Here is an 18,469-nt window from a genome sequence, read left to right as displayed (position 1 = left end):
GAAAACATTTGAGGAACAAATGTTATAAATATTTATGCTTTTAAAATATGACAGGTAGTCAAGTTATTAACATGTCCATTCACACCCCAATTTAATAGCCGTCTGGTAGCAATCACACAGTACCATTTTAAGTGAAACGCCTGGTATGTCAGTGTGCATTCACAAGGACAGGCAAGCTAATACACAGTGTCTCAGTATACAGAAAGCAAGCTGTACAGCAAGTGTTTTTAAGCATGTAATAAGTCAGAGGCAAATTTTATTTTAAGTTTTCAACGAATTTTGGGGAGGAGTAAGGTCCATCCACCCTATTCTGCAGGCTCCCTGCCGAAATCCCATAGACTGGCTTACACAGCACTTCCAAAAAACCCTGCTCGCGCCTCTGTTGTTTTGTTCTACCTGATGTATCTTCATCTTTCTGAAAAGGCAGATGCAACCTGATTCTCAGCTGAGGGTATTACTGTAGGATATACAGCAGAAATTATGCTTCCCTATATAATACAGTATTCCTTGCAGTGAGAGACTAACGGTCATTTGCATACATAGTAATGGAGGAATAAAAGAGGTGGAGAAAGAACTGTTCTGTCTGTTCCTTTCCAAGGAGTTACATTACCTTTCTGCACATTTCTAACTTTTAACTGTAACACACAGCTGGTGGAAGCAGCTGAAAAGGATCTGGACCTGACACCAGGATTTTCCCCCCCCCCCTCACATCTGTGACAAGCTAGCAAAAGTGCATACCTCTACATTTAAACACATACAGCAAGACTATATTGCAATACAAGTGCACACAGGGACAGATGTTCACATCTCATATTTGACTGAAGGCAATCCTAAACCTGTATGATGTGAATACATCCGATATGGTACTGATTATAAAGTCTTTCTGCCACACACTATGACCACTAATATTTTATCACTACTTCTGCAGAGTCATCCGCAATTAAAGAAATTTCTTTTTTTATTCTATATTTTAAGTCCTTCTGGCATAGCCCACCCTCTCCAAGTTAAACGCAGACAGCTATAGAAAGAACATGCAGCGCTATCTATTCAGAGGCAGCACCATGAATATATTAAATTAAAACTGAGAAGCATAATCTTGAAAATGGGGATAGAGCAACTACATTTCCCACCAGGGGCTAGACCTCACCTCAAGCGATAGACTACATGCTCTTGCAAGCTGAAATATTTCTTCCTTCCCATGCAAAAAAAAAAAAAAACAAAAACCAAAACCAAAAAACCCAAACAACAAATTTGCAGCTGCAAGGAGGAGGAAATGCTTACCTTAATTTCTTTGGGGGGGGGGAATAATCAACAAAAGAGCCCAGCTCCATCACCTTGAACAGAAAACGCATCTGAGAAGACAGCGCCGAGAGTGAGCAAGCCGGCAGGCAGCACCAAGGCAGGGGCGACTCTGCTTGTGCCCCTTTTTCCGGCAGCAGGCATGACAATGCACGAACACCCCCTCCACATCACAGCAGGCAACTGTAGCCAGGAGACAGAGGTGCTTAAATTAGAAAACCGCTGCCAGAGGAAATAAACGGGAACCACAGCGACCCCCTCGACCCCAGCAGCTATCAAATCCGGGAAGATATAGTGCACATCTGTTTTACGAGGCCCCCAGGGAGCTCCAACTCCAGCTACTTACCCTGTCTGCATTATTAATAGATGTTAATGGCACCATTATATCGAAAAGAAGTCTCTTCCTCTTTATAATATGGAAATTCCAAGGGGGTTTTTTTTGGTTTTTTTTTTTTTTTTTTTTTTTTTTTTTGTTTTTTGTTTTTTTTAAAAAAGGAAAAAAAAACCCTACACACCATGAGGCAGCAAACAGCTTCTTGGTCCTGCTAACTGCAGAACTGCACACCCCCCCTCCACCCTGCCTTCCTCAGCCATCCTCAATATACTGATTTGGTAGACAAAATCAATTCAAGGCAGTAAACAACTGCAATAAAGCAAACGGGCAGACAAAGACTTCCTGCCATAAGGCAATTCCTGAATACACACTTTTCTTTTTAATAACGTTCTGAAAAATTTCAGCTAGAGCATATACATATATATTTTAATGCAAATGATGCAGTATAAAGAACAGAATAAACCCACACCATTCAGATGTTTCTTGCCTATCTAAATACAGGGTTTTATTTCTTCAGCAGAAGTTATCTGTCACCTTAAAAAGTATTATTTAGACTGACTTGATGACAAAGTATCCTCTGTCAAGCCTTTGATTTAGTTGATGAATAAAGGAATGTGATCCTAAAGTATCCCTAGGCTGTGTTTTTGTTAATGCATGGATTTCCTCCGGGTCCATTCATCCTCAAGGTAGGTGTACTGCAGTCATGCACCAAAGTGTCAAAAGACCTTCCACAGAAGATATTGACCTATTTTAATCTGATCCATGTATAAATGCGATGGAGCTACCACTGGGAATAAAGTGAACCAAAGATGTATTTTTAACCCCTTTATAGCACCATACGCAGGAGGAACAAATTTGCATCAAGAATAAAAGTATCCTCAAAGACTTAATGAGAATGTAGTTTGCTTTAACTGGATCTCTTCCACTGATATTAAAGTCATGTGAAATGCTACCGCTTATGAAGGAACCAGGCACATCATCGCTGCAGTTTAGTATTGCTATCAGATAATTTTGACCAGCTATTTAAAAAAAAAAAAAAAAAAAAAAAAAATCAAGAAATGCCAAAATGGTAGGCTTCACCTAGTCAGCTTTCACTCCACTGTACAAGATACCAATTTTAACTCAAATATAAAAAGCACTGCAACGTCTCAAACCGCAAAGGAAAAAAAAAAAAGCTATCCTTAAGGATGGCAATACCCCAGCATTAATTGCGTGATGAAATTTTTGCATACGGGGGGGTGGGGGGGAGAGAGCGAACGTGTCAAGAATCACCTTCTCGTGCTGCAGATGCATGCTGCAGCTGTTTGCTGGCTTTCGACAAATGAATGAAAAGTGCCGCTAATTCTTCCAAGACAAATGTAACCGATTGGCTTTGTTGCTTGCTTGCCTCTGCGGCTTTTGAGACCACGCAAGTACGCTGCAGACGCGAAATCACAGGGTCTGGCTGTATTAACTGAATTACAGACAGCGCTGATGTGATCATCTTCATCTCTCTCGCGCTCTCTAATTATTTATCCAGATCAAGCCTGACTGCTGGAAAATTAGCTCTCTACAGGAGGTAACCGAGCTGAAAGGTTCTTTTTACCAAGAAATGATGGGCTGGCCTCTAGCAGTACATACGCCAGCGTGCAGTTGTAAGGAAATGTCACAAGATGTAAATTTGCGAGTAGACTTCTCTTCCTCCCAGAAAAAAAAATAAGACATTTTTAGAACATATGAAGATATACATATATTTATACAGACACACAAAATAAGTAACTATCCAAATTCCTGACCCCTAACTTAAAAGAATTTATATGAAATGGGAAGAGAGGAGATGTATATTGGCCATACCCTCTTTTCATTGCTTTATACGTTCATTCCAGCTTGCTTGTCTACAAACAAGTTCATAGTATTTCACTTACACAAGGATTTCACTTCCCGCCAGCAACCGCAATGAGACCAAGTTTTAGCTCCGATGCTTAGGGGGAAAAAAGACAGCAACATTTTAGTCACTTACTCAAACCAACTTACAGCAGAATGAACAAAGCATTAAAAAAAAAAAAGATAATAGTTTTTTTAAGCTCAAGATACTCCTTTAGCCTGTAGCAATCTAAAAGCAACTGTGAATATATTTTTATTTTCCATGTATTTATTTTTTTTTTTTAAAAAGTGTTACTAAACCTGCCAGACAAACCAGGGTAGTGTAAAAGGAATAACTTTGAAATTATTTTCCAATTAGCAAGACAGTCATTATGAGTCAATTTGCTGTACTGCATGCGTATATGGATATACACATTTTTAATACACTTTAACACACACTTTGGTCCAATTCTAGTCACACATAGGCCAGTAAAAATTTTGGTGCTAGAGAGCTTTAACTTACCATCTGAAGCACTAAACACACAAAACATTGATATTAAAACAATGCAGCTGCATGAAACACAAATATGCTAATTTTGATACTGACGAGCTTTGAAACTTAATTGTTTAAAAACTAAAAAAAAAAAAAAAAAAAAAAGGCAGCAGAATCTAGGCTGAATCTCTTTGCTTGCTGCATTTGCAGCAATTTCAGTATGTCAAGCCTTCCCCGATCTTTTAATTGCATTGGGTGTTATGCATGCCAGGAATGGGTGAGAATAGTTGTCAACCCACCTGACTGCAGAACAAAGAGCATTTTTTTTCCTTCCAGCATTTGTTACTGATGCTTGAGCCACACCCTGTCGTCCTTACAGAACACGCTCTTTCTCACATTTTCCTTTTTCCTACTCACAGGGAGAGACGATTTCTTCCCAGTAATAAAATATTAGCCATTCTCTGGAATTACTACGTTGGGTTTCACCTTTTATTGAATCCCCTGCGAGTTTGTTTTTAAGGGAGGGAGAGGGGCTGCAGGCACAGCTGCGTTTCCCGCAGGGTGGGGAGTCCCCAGGCCGGGATGCCTTGGTGGCCCCCCCGCAGCCCTGCTCCCCGTGCCCCCTTGGGGTGCTGCTGGCAGACAAGGGGCCTCACCCTGCTCGCCCGGTTGCAGGAGAGGGCACAACCGGGCTGATCAATCCTGTGATGAGAGGGCAGACAAGAGAAAGAGGAAAGAAAAAAAAAAAAAAAAAACCAGACAAATTCAAAAGCAAGAGGGGAAGCCCCTTGGCTGGCTCCTCTTCCCACCAGCCCCAGGCACGCACCTGTGGGGTCAAAACCCTCAGGCAGCATTAACCCCTAATGCCGATTTTCCAAACTGTGCACTCCCTATCTCGCTCCCTCAAATCCTCCGACAGCTCAGAGTTTGCAAGGTTAAACTCCTCTCAGTCTGGGCGAGAGCCACGGAAAGGTTGTTCCCACGCTGCTCTGCGCAAAGGCCCTTCTGCGTCTCGCTTCTCACCTACGTTCCCATTAGCACCGCAGATCACACACAGTGCCTGGCCCCTCCAGAAACAGATACAAGAACAAAACCCCTTGTAGGTTAGCTACACAACACCCAGAAGCATGCTGGTTTTTTTGCAGATTTGTATAAACAAGGCATATTCCTGCCTTGACCTATTTATAACATAAACAAGCAATGTAAAGCAAGATGCAGACAATGCGAGAACTGGTACCTGCAAAGCAACCCACAGCTTGTTCTTCTGCCTGACAGAAACATCTCCTGTATTACCTCAATTTTCTATTCCCCGAAGTCTGGAGGCGATTAAACACCACAACTTCTAACACTGCCCTCACCAACTTTTTCATGAGGTTGTAGCAAGAACTCAGCTGCATTTTTGGTAGCTCCATAACAGCAGGTAAGCCGTAGGCATCCTTACAGCCCTTTCCCTCCGCATTTCCTGAGGCATCAGTTACACCTTCTGACCTAATCAAAGTAGCAGGAATTACGTTTTTCCCCCAAGTTTCAGAACAGGTGGAGTTAAAGAATTGCTTGACTTAGCCTGGATTATTTTTGGAAGCAGGAACAGAGGGTTTACTCAGTCTTTTCTGTTCCCCTGACAGCACATGCATCTAGAGAACTTTCCAACCCTAGCCCAACAAGGCAAAACAGTTTAAGAACCAGCAATGCTACGGCCTCTGTAAGGTTGGGCATAGGGCTTTTTTTGTTTGTTTTAAAAAGAGCTTTTGTTCAGCTGTTCCTTGGTATTTGATATGTTATCATCCACTAGCCACGCAGCACCAAAGGGAAGCTCCGGTGCTCTCAGGCTATGGCTAGATCCTGCGTCAAACAGCACAAAGAAACTGTTGCCACTTTAACCTTTGAGATTCAGAGAAATAAAACCCCTTTAACTTTTGATCACATGACTCCTGAAAAAACAGCAAAGCCAGCTTAAAAAAAAAAAAAAAAATCAGTATATCCCAAGACACATTAGACTACCAACTGCTGAATGTTCTCATTACTATTTTGAAATGGGTTGTGGGTGGAGGTACCTACTGAAGCTTTCTACTGCTGCTGCTGCCATTGCTGCCTATCGGGTATGTGTTTTCAGAAATCCCTGCTGCTAAGGAGCCTGAGCTTACATCTGCACCTCTCCTGGATGCATTGAAGATGCAAGTTCTTGCGCGACCTGCAATTCACAGCACCATTGCACAGCGATGCCAGCCTGCGACAGCACCCAGATCTGCTGCAGGCACAGCGGCAGCCAGGTTAGAACAACAAGGTGAGCCATGAGGGGAAGTCATCGAGACTGGGATGGCAACTGAGAAACATGTGGGCAGCAGATTATGTGACACTGATGTGACTAGGCAGGAGCTGACAGTCAATAGGAAAAACCCCAAACACACTTTCCAAGAGACAGCAGATTAGTGGCTTTTAAGGAAGGCACCTTGGTGGTAAAGGCAGCGCAGTACAGGAGGAGGGACTCACACCCCAATTCCGCAGGCTGGCTCCACTGCAAGTTGCCACACATTTCAGGCAAGCCTTGCAAGGATTTAATGCACAATGGACACAGATGGCACAATGTCAGCAGCTGTTCTCCTGCAACTGCTGGTAGTGACCGGAGGTCCTGCATGTGTCACTGGGGCAGTACAGGTACCAGAGAGCAGCAGATGCATCCCGCTAGATGCCCCTTCACACTCTGGTTTCTGATGGAAGAGCTTGCTGAATTTGCATGGAGCCTCCAACCTGTTTTCCTAACGCTGTTGGATTATCTTTTAAACTGTCAACCCTGCTCAAGATATATGCAAATGGGGTTTATACAGTCACTTTAATATTGCTGAAAACATATCTGGAGGAAGACTGGGTCTCCAGAGTACTGACATTGCATGAATAGGTAACAAGCCCTAAAATAAAAAAGCAGCACAGGGCACACCACAGCTCTCAGTATAAACAGGTACATGAATACTTAACACCTTTCTAGGAGATGCTAATGGTAAGCCTGTGCAGTTTATCCAGTGTGAGGTAACTCTTTCAGTGTAGTAGTTTTACCTGCTGAAACCAAAAGCAGAAAACCAGCATATTTTAATGGGAATAGAATCGATCCAGCCAAGTACCAGGACTTGTTAGTTTTTAGACTGCAAATGTGCTGTTAATCCCATTACTATTCAACCTTTGCACCTTCAAACAGGCTGTTTGTTGTCCAGCTAGACACCAGCCTCCTGGCACATGGAGGGCAAGAAGCATGCTCCCAGGTCCCCTGCGCCTGGTGTGCTCCCAAACCCCAGCAATCCCCCTGCAGCATCCAGGTGACCCACCAGTTCCCTTTTCTGACATATGCTGCATCTTCCCTCCCAGAAAACTCTACTAGCTTCCCATCAGCTTTCCCTGGAAGGAATACTAAGCCTGCTGACCATTCTGAATACAAGCCCTTGTGCCCCCCCCCCTTTTTTTTTTAATAATCCCTATCTCCAATTGTGCTCAGGCACACTTATTTATACCACTTTTCATTCTTCATGCAAATTTCAACTCTCTGTGCAAGTGTAAAGTTGTTGCTGTAGGTCTTTGGGGATCTTTCCCTCCCGCCCAACTCCCAACCTCCTTTTCCTCCTTTGAAATCACTTTCCTACTTAAAAAAAGCCTGACAACCCTGCAAGCTGTTTCTCGACCATACCCAATCCTCCCATCGCTTTGTCAGGAGCGCTGGACTGTCTTTTACAGTCAGAGACAGTGATGATAAATGACAGCCTCCATAATCCAGCAAGTGATGCTGTCCAGGGGCGAAAGCCACAGGCAGATGTGGAGCCTTCCTGCTGAGCACACTGCAGAGGGAAGAGGGCACATCACTCACAGCTGTAAATCCCATCCACGCTCTGGTTGCTTGGCTCCAAGCAGCGTCAAAGCCCCCTTTGCAGGCTATGAAGCACACAGCTCTTCCCAGTCTTCTCTGGCCAGCAGACATTGCTTTCACTTAAAACACAAAACAAGGAAAAAAACCACCTTCCTTTCCCCAAAAGAAGGCTGCATGCAACCATGTACACTCCCCATTTCAGCAGCTCTGATACTGACAGCTAGCTGGATAACGCATTCAAATGCTCTGGGAATCTACCCCTTTATCCAGGAAAGCTGTCCCTGTCTTTTTTGAAGGAGCCCACAGTGAGCAGGTTTTGAGGAGTGGAGATTCAAACCATGCTTCCCACCTCACCCCTACAAAGGGGGTTATGAAGCAGGAGTGCCAGCCAGGAGCACACTGTACTTCTTCCCAAAGGATCACAAACATCTTTACAAACATTAGACCTCACAGCATGCTCCCAAGAAGTCGATAAATGCCATTTCCACCACCTCACCCAATTCTTTGCTGGAAAAGCAACGCTGGAGGGAAGCTTATCTATGCATCCAAGGTCAGGCTTGGCATCTGTGACAGATTGAGCTGTCTTAAGTCCCTGTACATCCATCCTCCAATCCTAGAGTTAGTCACCAGGCAGCGCCTCTAACTTTTAAAGATGAAGCTTTGAAGGAAAATGTTTTTGGTTTGTTTTTTTTTTTACAGCCTAGCTAGAGAACCACTAGAGGATACGATGAGGCTGTACATCTGGAATTAGCTGCAACATCATCCTCCCCTTTGGGAGCAAGCTTTGCCCTGCCAGTGCCAGCTCCAAGCTCCTCAGGCTGTGCCCATCCTCAACGGCTCTCAGGACCAGTAACATACCAGGACTGGGGCAGGGGGAAAGCAGGGCATAACTCACACTGGAAGTACCTGGGTTTTGTCCAGTTTTATGTCTGGTCCTTCCTTGGCTCGCTTGGACCTGATGATCAGTCAACAGCAGAGATTTAAGATACAGCCACCAGCATCTTCACCAATGCAATACCTACCACAGCATGCCAAGAGTGTTTCCACCGTGCTTCCAGTAAACCTGCAAGTCCTCAAGGGTGACTTGCAACCAGACTAGTCGAAGCTCTAGTACCTGCTCTGGCACAGCGAGGCTGCCAGTTGCCTCTGTGCAGCTGTGTGACATGCACAGCATGAGTCACTTAACTGCTAGACAGTTTTCTTTCTTTAGGGTAGGGTAACCCTGTTCTGGTAAGTTATCTAACACTGAATTGGAAAGCAGGTGGTAAGAGACTCTTATGGTGTCTTTTGCAGACCCTCCTCTCTCAGGAGGACACCGTGCAAGGGGAAAGGGATGCACAGCCACTATATGACCGCCAGCGGGGCACACCTCACCTCAACTGCAGTCAATAGCACTGTTCTCCTTGGCTGCAGTGACGCCAGTGCTTTCTGTGTCAACCTTGAAAATATTTAAGAAGCCTTGATGAGTCAAGCAACTCAGGATGAAAGTCCATAGCATGCCAGCAAGCTGAGTGAAAACACTCAGCTTGTGCTAACAGAGCTGTTCAAGGATGCAAGAATTGCAAGGTGCATCTCAAAGTAAAGGGCTCTCAGCTTGGCTAATGGGACCATAAGCCAGCACAGATGAAGGACTTGGGGCAGAGCTCGTGCTGCTGCAAGCACAGCCAAGACAACTGGAGGCAGCCATTTTACTGCAATACACTCCAAAACTGCCTGTGGCATCATTACCTTGATAGTTAACCAAAATAATAATAATTTACAACTTTTCTTTCAGTTGCAGTCTAAATCTAGACTAGATCTGTCTTCAGAAGCATTCTAATTTAAGCTCACACTTTAGTAAATCCTTAAAATAACCTATTTCTTATTTGTCAGCTTCCTAGACGAACGCTGGTTTTCACCAGAACAAAGAGCAGCCAAAAACTCAGCCAGACCTATCCTTCACCAGGTAGGGTCCACGGGGAGGAAGGTGTGACCCACCAGGACACCAAGGAACTTGGGTCCAGCTTTGCACCTTCTTGCAAATAAAGCCTGCATCGTCGTCTAAGACTTGCATCCCTTTGCATGCTACCCCTTACTAGAGAAGATGGAGAAATTAAACCTATTCAGGAGGGAAAGCAGTCTTTCCCACTGAGAAAAAAAAAATACCATTTTATCTCATCTCTGCCTTCCTTGTTCATGTTTTTCCCCTCTAACACTTTAAGAAAAATTAAATTCCAAATTTACACAAAAATTAACAGTATATTGCTGAATTACTAAGGACCACATTCACTACAGAAGACGAACAGCACAAGTCCACAAGAGCAATCGCTCCTTTACATCAGCTAAAAAGGTCACCATTTTTTTTTTAATCCTGAAATTGATGTTTTTGCTCTTTAAGGACAAAAATATTAAAATGGGATCAGGCCCTCCAGCTGAAATAAAACAACAAAATCCAAGTCTCTTGGCTTGTTAGAAAGGCCAAACTTCTTCCAAAACACTCCTAATTTTAATTGACTTATACGCGAGACAAGCAGTTAAAAAGAAAAAAGAACAGACTCCCAGCTATTTTTCCACACAGTAAGACCCGCTCAGCAAACAAAACCGTATTCATTATTTACCTTGGGGCAGGACCCAGAGTCCTTAACCAGGTTAAGGGCCCTATTGTGTTAATCTTTACATTAGTCCAATGTAACACGCACCATATTTAAACAAAATAATGTCAATCCCTCTTTAGTAAGGGAGCTGGGATGGGGGGAATGACACAACACCAACCCCCTCCTCCCTACACACACACTGCAGTATAATCTGCCACCTTCTATAAATGCTGCCATTTGTCTTTTCTTTAGATGCATTGCAGGAATATTTCCATATAAGCCCTATTATAATAAAAACGACAGTGTGACAAACAGCTTTGCAAATAGGTCTGCTGCTCCAACAAAGCACAGACACAACACACTGATTTGCAGAAATACCCGTATAATTCACAAGTGCTACTAGTTGATTTGGAATCCAATAAATTTAGGTGGTCACTTTATCTTCTCCATCACGATACCTACTTCCTTATACAGAGCTGAAGTAGAGCATGTGCTCTACTCATGCAACCGTTCCCCCAATCCCCTCCTTCTCCTCCCCTCCAATTTACACTGATTACAGGTTTCAAAGTCTTATAGATTCATTTTTAAGTTCTATTTAAAATGCTGATTTTTACTTGTTTCCTTTTCATCTAGATCAATACTGCACAGATGATAAATACGTACTGTTTACCATTTATACTTTTTCATCTTAGCATTGAATATCCAACAGTAAGCTTAAGAAAAATCAGTTCCTGGATAGCACTTACATTCCCCCTCTTTAGCCCATTCCCTATTTTATCTATAATACAATACATAAGCCTGAGTGTGTTCTATTAACGTAGACACCCATTATAACATTCAGATATTAAGTGCAGCAGAGGAACTGCATCTCAAAACGTTTACTGCTCTCTTTCAAGTTTGGCTAATTTTATGATGATACTTCAGCTTATACATTATTCCTTGCAAAACAGTGCCCCAGTGTTAAGACATCACCACATCAGCTTTCTATTCAGTCTTCACCGAGAGATGAGAAGCCACCATTTTCTTTCCGATACATGCAAATTAAATTGTTTGTCTCTACAAAAAGTGTAAACCACAGAGAATTCTGCATTTCAGTGGTGATACTGTCACCTAGCATTAAAAACAAGTATTAATTTGTAAATGAACCTCCTCAATCGTGTTCAAAGGAAGTAATTAAGCATTTAATGGACTAACAAACCAGCACAATTATTAGTTTTATTATTTCCAAGGTACCTCACAACCATATAAAATTCCCCTCCCACTGATGATCTTCTGCATCAGAACAATCAGACTCTTGTACTACACAATTTTCAATAGATTCAGGCTTACTGGATTCTTGCACAAGCTATACAATTTATACCATTTCAAATTTAGCAAAACTAAATAGCTGCTTACACATACCTGGGATTATTAGACCTGATTTTACATTCTAGAGCCTTAAAAGAATAACAGCGTCTTGCAAGCATCCTGCTTACGAAACGCTACAAATTCTTTAATAATCATGCAGTATTTTCAGCATTTAAAGAAGCTCAAATTCACTTTTCTAGCAAAAGCATTTAAGAATGCCTTATCTCATTAAAATAAGGTTTTTAAACAATGCCTACATTTAACTTACATAATGCACTAGGTTTTCTGTAATTATCTAGTAATTCCAACTATTCAGTAATACAGGAGACTTAAAGTGCAGCTTAGGAACAGCAAGATTTGTGTTTTCCAGCAACCCTGTGAAACTCTGGTGAAGTTAATTCATTGCACTGACAAGAAAAGAAACCTTAAAAACAGTCAGGCAAAGTAATTTAGCAGCTGTATAGAGGGCTTTTCTTTTGCTCGAGGCTTTAATAATTCCAACAGGCACTATTTCACAAATAATCTTTCAAACTCTGAATAGCCACGCTGTGATAGGAACCAAAGCTGCAAAAGTCGTGGCTCTCTAGTAATGCACAAAAATCCCGACATACCGGGTGGCAACTGAAAGATACATTAATTAACTTTGTTTTCCTGTCTTTAAAAAGGTCAAGTGGGATGCTGATTACCAGACAATCACTTTGTTTCAGACATTTTTATTAGACAAAAGGCTTACAGTTAGCACTGCATTGTGCCCCACCCAGCTGGCTGAGAATTGTCATCTTCTCACTCCATTAGGCTGTAGGGCTGTATTACAATTTTCTAATTAAGCATCCCCTCCGATACAGGCATCTACCTTAAAAGACACACTCTCTTCTTTCCCTCTCCTCCCAAACAATCTTTTGGCAGGTCAGACTCGAGGAAGAAAAACCCCACGAATGAAACAATGAAGGAACAGGATAGTACTGACCTTTTCCTGCAATAAGGTCTCACATCTCTCCCTCCTTTGCTGGTTTCTTAAAGTAGGAAACCAATTCTTTAAAAATGAAGAATTACCAGAAAAAAAAACACCCCAAACAAACAACCCCACCCTTCTTCAAAGCACCCACTCCCCCCCAAAAAACAGACAAGCCTATATTGATCAATTATTTTTCCCAAAAATATCTTGAGAACAAGGATTTTTACACACAGAGCCCCCGCATCTACCTCACTCTGTGTATTACATATTAAATGTAAAGGTTAAAATAAGATGAAGTAAATACGATTTCCTCTCTTTGCACCATGCATATGTATTGACACTACTACGCAAATGCACAGTATGCGAAAAGAATGTTAAAAACTTTATACTTATGAAATCCAAGTTATAAGATTTTCAGTAAACACATGAATTTAACCACCTAATTCATAAGAATAGTAAATGACAAGTTTCTCATGAAATAATGTCACATTTACTTAATCACTATTTATGTGACTGATTTGAGGCAGCCATACCTTAACACTGAATACCAACTACACACTGTGAGAAAATACTGAAGACACTGCTAAAGTACAGAAGATATTTTCTGTTTTCGAAACAATTTCAAGTAATATCACATTCTCCTAGGTCTCTCTATGTACACTCAGTTTAATTAAAAAGAATTTGTACCCTCATCTATCTTTCAAAACACAAGCCCGACAGACTAGCCAACAATAATATTAACACAAGTCAAAATGGAGCATCATTTAGGCTAATGTATCAAAGGGAAAATAAGCAGATAGGACACAGTTTTCACTGTGGAAGGCCCAATTCATCCCCCGCTTCTATTTCTAAAACTGATCTTATGAGCATCTATTATTTATCCCCTCTACAGCACCTTTTTAAAACCTATTTTACATCTCCGGACAGCCATCAGGCATCTATGCAGTACTAAGTTTTCAGAAATGTGGACTTCTTTTCAAGGGTAAAATGCAGGCATATTAAGAAGAATCATTACTTCTTACACTAATATTTCCCAGCATGTATTTGACAGAATCCTATTAACCCACAATTACTTAACCTGTGGTGAAATGCGGCCAACTCCCCCCTTCTGAACAGGCATTTAATACGTAGATGTTTCACACTGGTAAGACAGTTTATATTCTTAATACATTAAAAACACTATTTTCACATGAAATAAGTTGTATTTGTTATCATACCTTAGTTTTGCTTTGTGGTTTTCATGTATTCATTGACTGTTGAGTGGTATTAATTAAATTCTTGGGGTACCTACCTTCTGACATTTCAATGGCTCAAGAAAGGCCATAACATTGCCACAAATTAATTGAAATATATCTCATTCTTTCACAGGGAATAGGTGCTGGGATGCAAGCACTGGAAATACAGGCAAATTCTTTCCTAGTTACTATTTTTTTTTTTTTTTTTTTTGGTACGAAAGGCAGAGCCTTTCGAATATTACCCATGATGCCTCCCAACCAAAAACATCTGCAATATGCTACGTTCCCCATTTGTCGCAATCAACCCGCCTATTTAAAGAGGGGGGCAAGAAACCATTAATCTACCAAAATCCACACACACGAGCATTCACAGGAACACCTCTTGTACTTACATGTTGCACTGAGCCGCATGCAGGAAGGTAGCTGTGGCAATGCCAACCATGTTGAAGACCTGCAAGACCCAGGTATTTGTGAAGATGTTATTTGTTGGCTTTGCGACTTTCAACCATAAAACATCCCCCACTTCCCCAGAACCACCTATGACTTGGCTAATGATGCTCTAATTTTAAATATGGTTTGAGAGAGACAGGATAATGAGAAGCGTTCTAGGTATTTTAACCTCTTGATGTTACAGCTGTAATACAAGAACATTTAAGAAACACCTGAAATGTATGTTAATGAATAACTATTTCCTTCCTGCTAAAGCAGCAAGGAAAAAAAAAAAAAAGGAGCAAGCCTTTACACCATGCATTTCACACCTTCAGGAGGTAATAACCCTGCTTGGTTAGGACAAACGGTAGGACATGCGAGGTGATGTTTGAAATCAAGGCCTCCTCAAACACTCTTTTGCCTTTTCTCCCCAAGTAGGTCGCCCCTCTCAGCAGATTTTGTGTAATTGGGCTAGTTTGTTAGAAAGCAAAAAGAACCCATCCTGCTGCATAAAGCGTGTTAACGCCTATGCTACAAAGAGAGCTAGTGCTCTACTGCCAGAGGAAAGGACTTGTTAAAAGGGAGCATCATCAACTACTGCCGTTTTAAACCTCTTCCAGGTTGTAGCAACCTGGATTTCTCAAAAACACTTCAGTAGAAGCAGCACAGCAAAGGCGTTTTCCGGTGCTTCCCTGTTACTGACTGCACCGAGCTACAGCTTGGTCACCGAACCACGACTGCACGAGGGAAGCCGACCTCTCCTCATCACAAGCACCCAGCGTGGAAGCTTTACGTTGTCATCCCCCCCCACGCCGGGTTACAGCGAGATGTGCTCTATCGGTGTGGAAGCCTGATTGCTCATTCCCCTTGCGCGGTCCCTAGCGAGAGGTGGGTGCTCCGGGGCGCTCCCGCAGAGTGGGCAGCGCCCGCCTCGCTGGGGGAACGGGCAGCACCACCGCCGTTCTGGAACCTTCCTGCACACACCAGCGCAGCACTGGCATCCCACAACCTGCCCGGCAAAGGCATGCTCCCGGAGAGCGGCTGCTCTTCCCAACACACCGACAAGCAGAACAGGGTTTCGTTTTTTTTTCCTATAGTGGATTTCCCAACAAAACGTAAGAAAAAAAAAAATTAGTTGTAGCTTTTGCTCGATCCTGCGAGGCAAAGAGTGGCTAGAAGGTGATGCTTGCAGAAGTTTGGAGGGATTTTAACTGAAAAAAAACCCAGCACCCAAACACCCGAACCCCCAAACCCTCACTCGCCCCCCCTCCCCCGACAACACAGGTACCGCAAAACCATTTTCCCCCGCAGCTGTTCGCAGGGCGGCGAGCCTTCGCCACCCTTCCCCGTACAGACCTGCCCGGCGCGGGGAGCGAACTCGCCGCCCGCAGCACCCGAGCGCACCGCTGCCGGCAGCCTGAGGCCGGGCCACGCGCCCCCGCTCCGGCAGCGCGCCCGCCCGCGCGCGCGCCCGCCCGCCGCCAGCCCGCGCGCAGCGGTGCGGTGCGGGGAAGGGCAGGTCGCCAAGGCGAGCCTCCGCGCCAGCGTCCTCACCGGGCCGCGGCGGCACGGGAGCCCGGTCCCCGGGAGCTTGCCTGCTTTTTTTAACGCAACTTCCCGTTTTAAGGAGTTCTAGAAACTTTCCGGTAAGAGCCCGGCCGGGCCGGGGGCTGCGCCCGCGGGCTGCCGTAGTGCAGGTGCCGCCGGCCGCTGGCTGCCCCCGCCGCGCCGCCCGGCCCGCCACCCGCGCTTCTCCGCGCCGGCACCGCGGCCCCGGGGCGGGCAGGGCGAAGCCGCTCCGCTCCCCTGCGGCGGGGCGGGCCGGCCGGCCGGACCTCCGGGGATCCGCGGGGCTCTACCCACCGGCGCGGGCGGCTGCCGGCCGCCGCCACCCCCAACTCCACACCCCCGCCGCCCACGCCCCCAGCCCCCCGAGCTCCGCAACAGGTACGGCCCGGGCGAGACCCCCGCGGCCGCCGCCCCGCGGACGCCGTCGCCGCCGCCCCCCCGGCACCTTCCCACGGCGGCGGCGGTGGCGCCGCTCCCCCCCCGCCCCCCCCTGGGTGTTAGGATGTCGTGCCGGATCCCCTCTCCCTCCTGCCCTCGCACTCACCCCGTAGCAGCCCTGGTGCGGTGCGGCTCGCCCACCTGCCGGGGCCCGGCGCGGCGGCGGCTCGCAGCCTCCCCTGCTGCAGGAGGCAGGCAGGGGCGGGGGCGGCGGGGCCGTATATACCGGGCACCCCCGCCCCCGCGCCCGCGCAGCGCTCCTCGGGGGGGGGGGGGGCGGTTCGCGCGCGCGCGCCCGCCCCCCCCCCCCCCCCGAGAGCGCGCGCGCGCGGCGGTGATCAGGTGACGGGGCAGCCCCCTACACTGCGGAGCCGGGCGGGCCCCGCCGGGCGGCGGCCGCGGCGGGGGGGGGGGGGGAGCTCCGCGCCACGCCGCGCCACGCCACTCCACGCCACGCCACGCCACGCGCTGGACGGGCGGGGTTCTAGAACGCCGCCGAGGGGGGCTGGGGGGTGTCACCCACCCGGTGTTCTAGAACGGAGCCGTTCCCGATTCCACCGCCCACCCCGCCACCCCGCCACCCCACCCCCGCGGCGTTCTAGAACGCGTCCACCGCCCGCACGCGCGCCCGGCGCTGCCTGCCGGCACGGCTGCTCGCCCGCCCGCCCGGGGGGGGGGACCCCGTGCAGCAGCCCCAGCCCGGCGGGCAAGGCTGCCGGCCCGCACCTTCGGAGGTGCCGCCCTCGGGGGCGGGGGGCTGCCCTGCCCTGCTCTGCCCTGCCTCCCCCCGGGGGTCGGTACCGATCGCTTAATAGCGCCGCAGTGAGTTCCCCGGTGGCCGGAGGGATCCGCGGCTCGGGCGTGGGGCGGGCCGGGGAAATAAAAAAAATTGGTGCGACAAGGCCTTTTTGAAGTGGGCAGGTGGGTCCCGCGGGTGTGTGATCGGCGGGCGGCGCGGCGGGGAGCGAGGGGCCCGGGGGGGGGCGCGGCGGGAGAAGCCGCCCCTGCACCCGCACCCGCGCGTTTTGCTCGCGGAGGGAAGATGCCGGCGGTTCACGCCTATGAAGGAATGAGTTTAAACACATTGACCCCGGTGTTGTCTCTTTTTAAAAAGCGGGATCAAGGGGGCTACAAAATCCCATTAAAACGGATTGGCAGCCCGCTGTGAGGATGAGCTGAACGCTGGGTTTTACTGAGTGCTGCCGGTGCACCTCTGGTTCTGAAGATCGGTTATTTGGCGCAGCCTCCTAACGGGGGGCGGAACCCCCTCTGCAGGGGGATGGGATCCTGCCCTGGGGCCTTGCCCCCTGCGCGGGGCACCGGAGGGGCTGCGGGGTTGGCCGACATGTGTCCCTCAGGGCTGCCCACCTTTGAAATGCATGCCTGAGGTCGCCAAGTTGCCTAATGCGGGCTCCTGTGCCCTCTATGTGGGCACTGGGGTTGCTGCTCTTTCATGTAGCAACCCACCCCCAGAGAATGCACCCCCCGCTTTCCCCGTTGCCATCTCCGTGCCTGCAGTATCACCGATCCCCTGGTTTTGGTCCAACCAGAGCTGGGATGAGCTACCGGGGGCACCCACCTGCTTCAGCAAGGCACCGAAACACACACAAGGGCTGAGCAAGCGGCTGCGGGCTGAGCAACACGCTCACGACCCTCAGGAATTTTTGGTTTAAAACAAACGCACCCCACACACACACACACACAAGACCCCAAACACAGACAAGACCCCAAACCCATCCAAATGCCCCGTTAGCCCCTGTTTGCTAGGCTAGCCAGTGAATGCACCTGCCCCACTGACATTTTGTCCCAGGCTTTTTTGGGGTCCACTGATGCTGGGGGGCAGGGGACAGGCACGGAGTGAAGCCCTGACTCTGCATTTGCCTGTCCCACGCCAAGTGCTCCCGGCCTCCTTCTCCTGCCCTGCTCGCCTGGTACTTCTTGCCTGCCTGCATGGCACAGCAGGGCTGGTGGGCAGCCCCCCTGGCCCCAAGCAGCCCCCCCCCCCCCAGCCCCTCTGCTGCCATTTCCGAGCCTCTGCAATTACTATTAGCTGCAGAGCTTTATGTGCTCCCCATCCCTGCGGGGTGTGGGTGCCGTGTGGCTCC

At 47.0% G+C, this 18,469-nt stretch overlaps 1 protein-coding gene across 1 annotated transcript in view; it reads right to left on the bottom strand.

The window, feature by feature from the left end:
- The window catches only part of LOC115339805, a 68,143-nt gene extending 51,581 nt beyond the window's left edge, over positions 1-16,562 (bottom strand). The window contains exons 1-2 of the mRNA XM_030010297.1: positions 16,471-16,562; positions 14,321-14,379 (exon numbers count right to left, since the gene is read on the bottom strand). Of these exons, the coding sequence (XP_029866157.1) occupies positions 14,321-14,370 (50 nt within the window). The 5' untranslated portion in view covers positions 14,371-14,379; positions 16,471-16,562. The remainder of the gene's footprint in view (positions 1-14,320; positions 14,380-16,470) is intronic.
- Between the last annotated feature and the right edge of the window lie 1,907 nt (positions 16,563-18,469).

The sequence above is a fragment of the Aquila chrysaetos genome, chromosome 3 (assembly GCF_900496995.4).
Source record: "Aquila chrysaetos chrysaetos chromosome 3, bAquChr1.4, whole genome shotgun sequence".
NCBI classification, from domain to species: Eukaryota; Metazoa; Chordata; class Aves; order Accipitriformes; family Accipitridae; genus Aquila; species Aquila chrysaetos.
The sequence above is the reverse complement of the archived record's forward strand: the minus strand, read 5'-3'. Positions and strand labels throughout refer to the sequence as shown.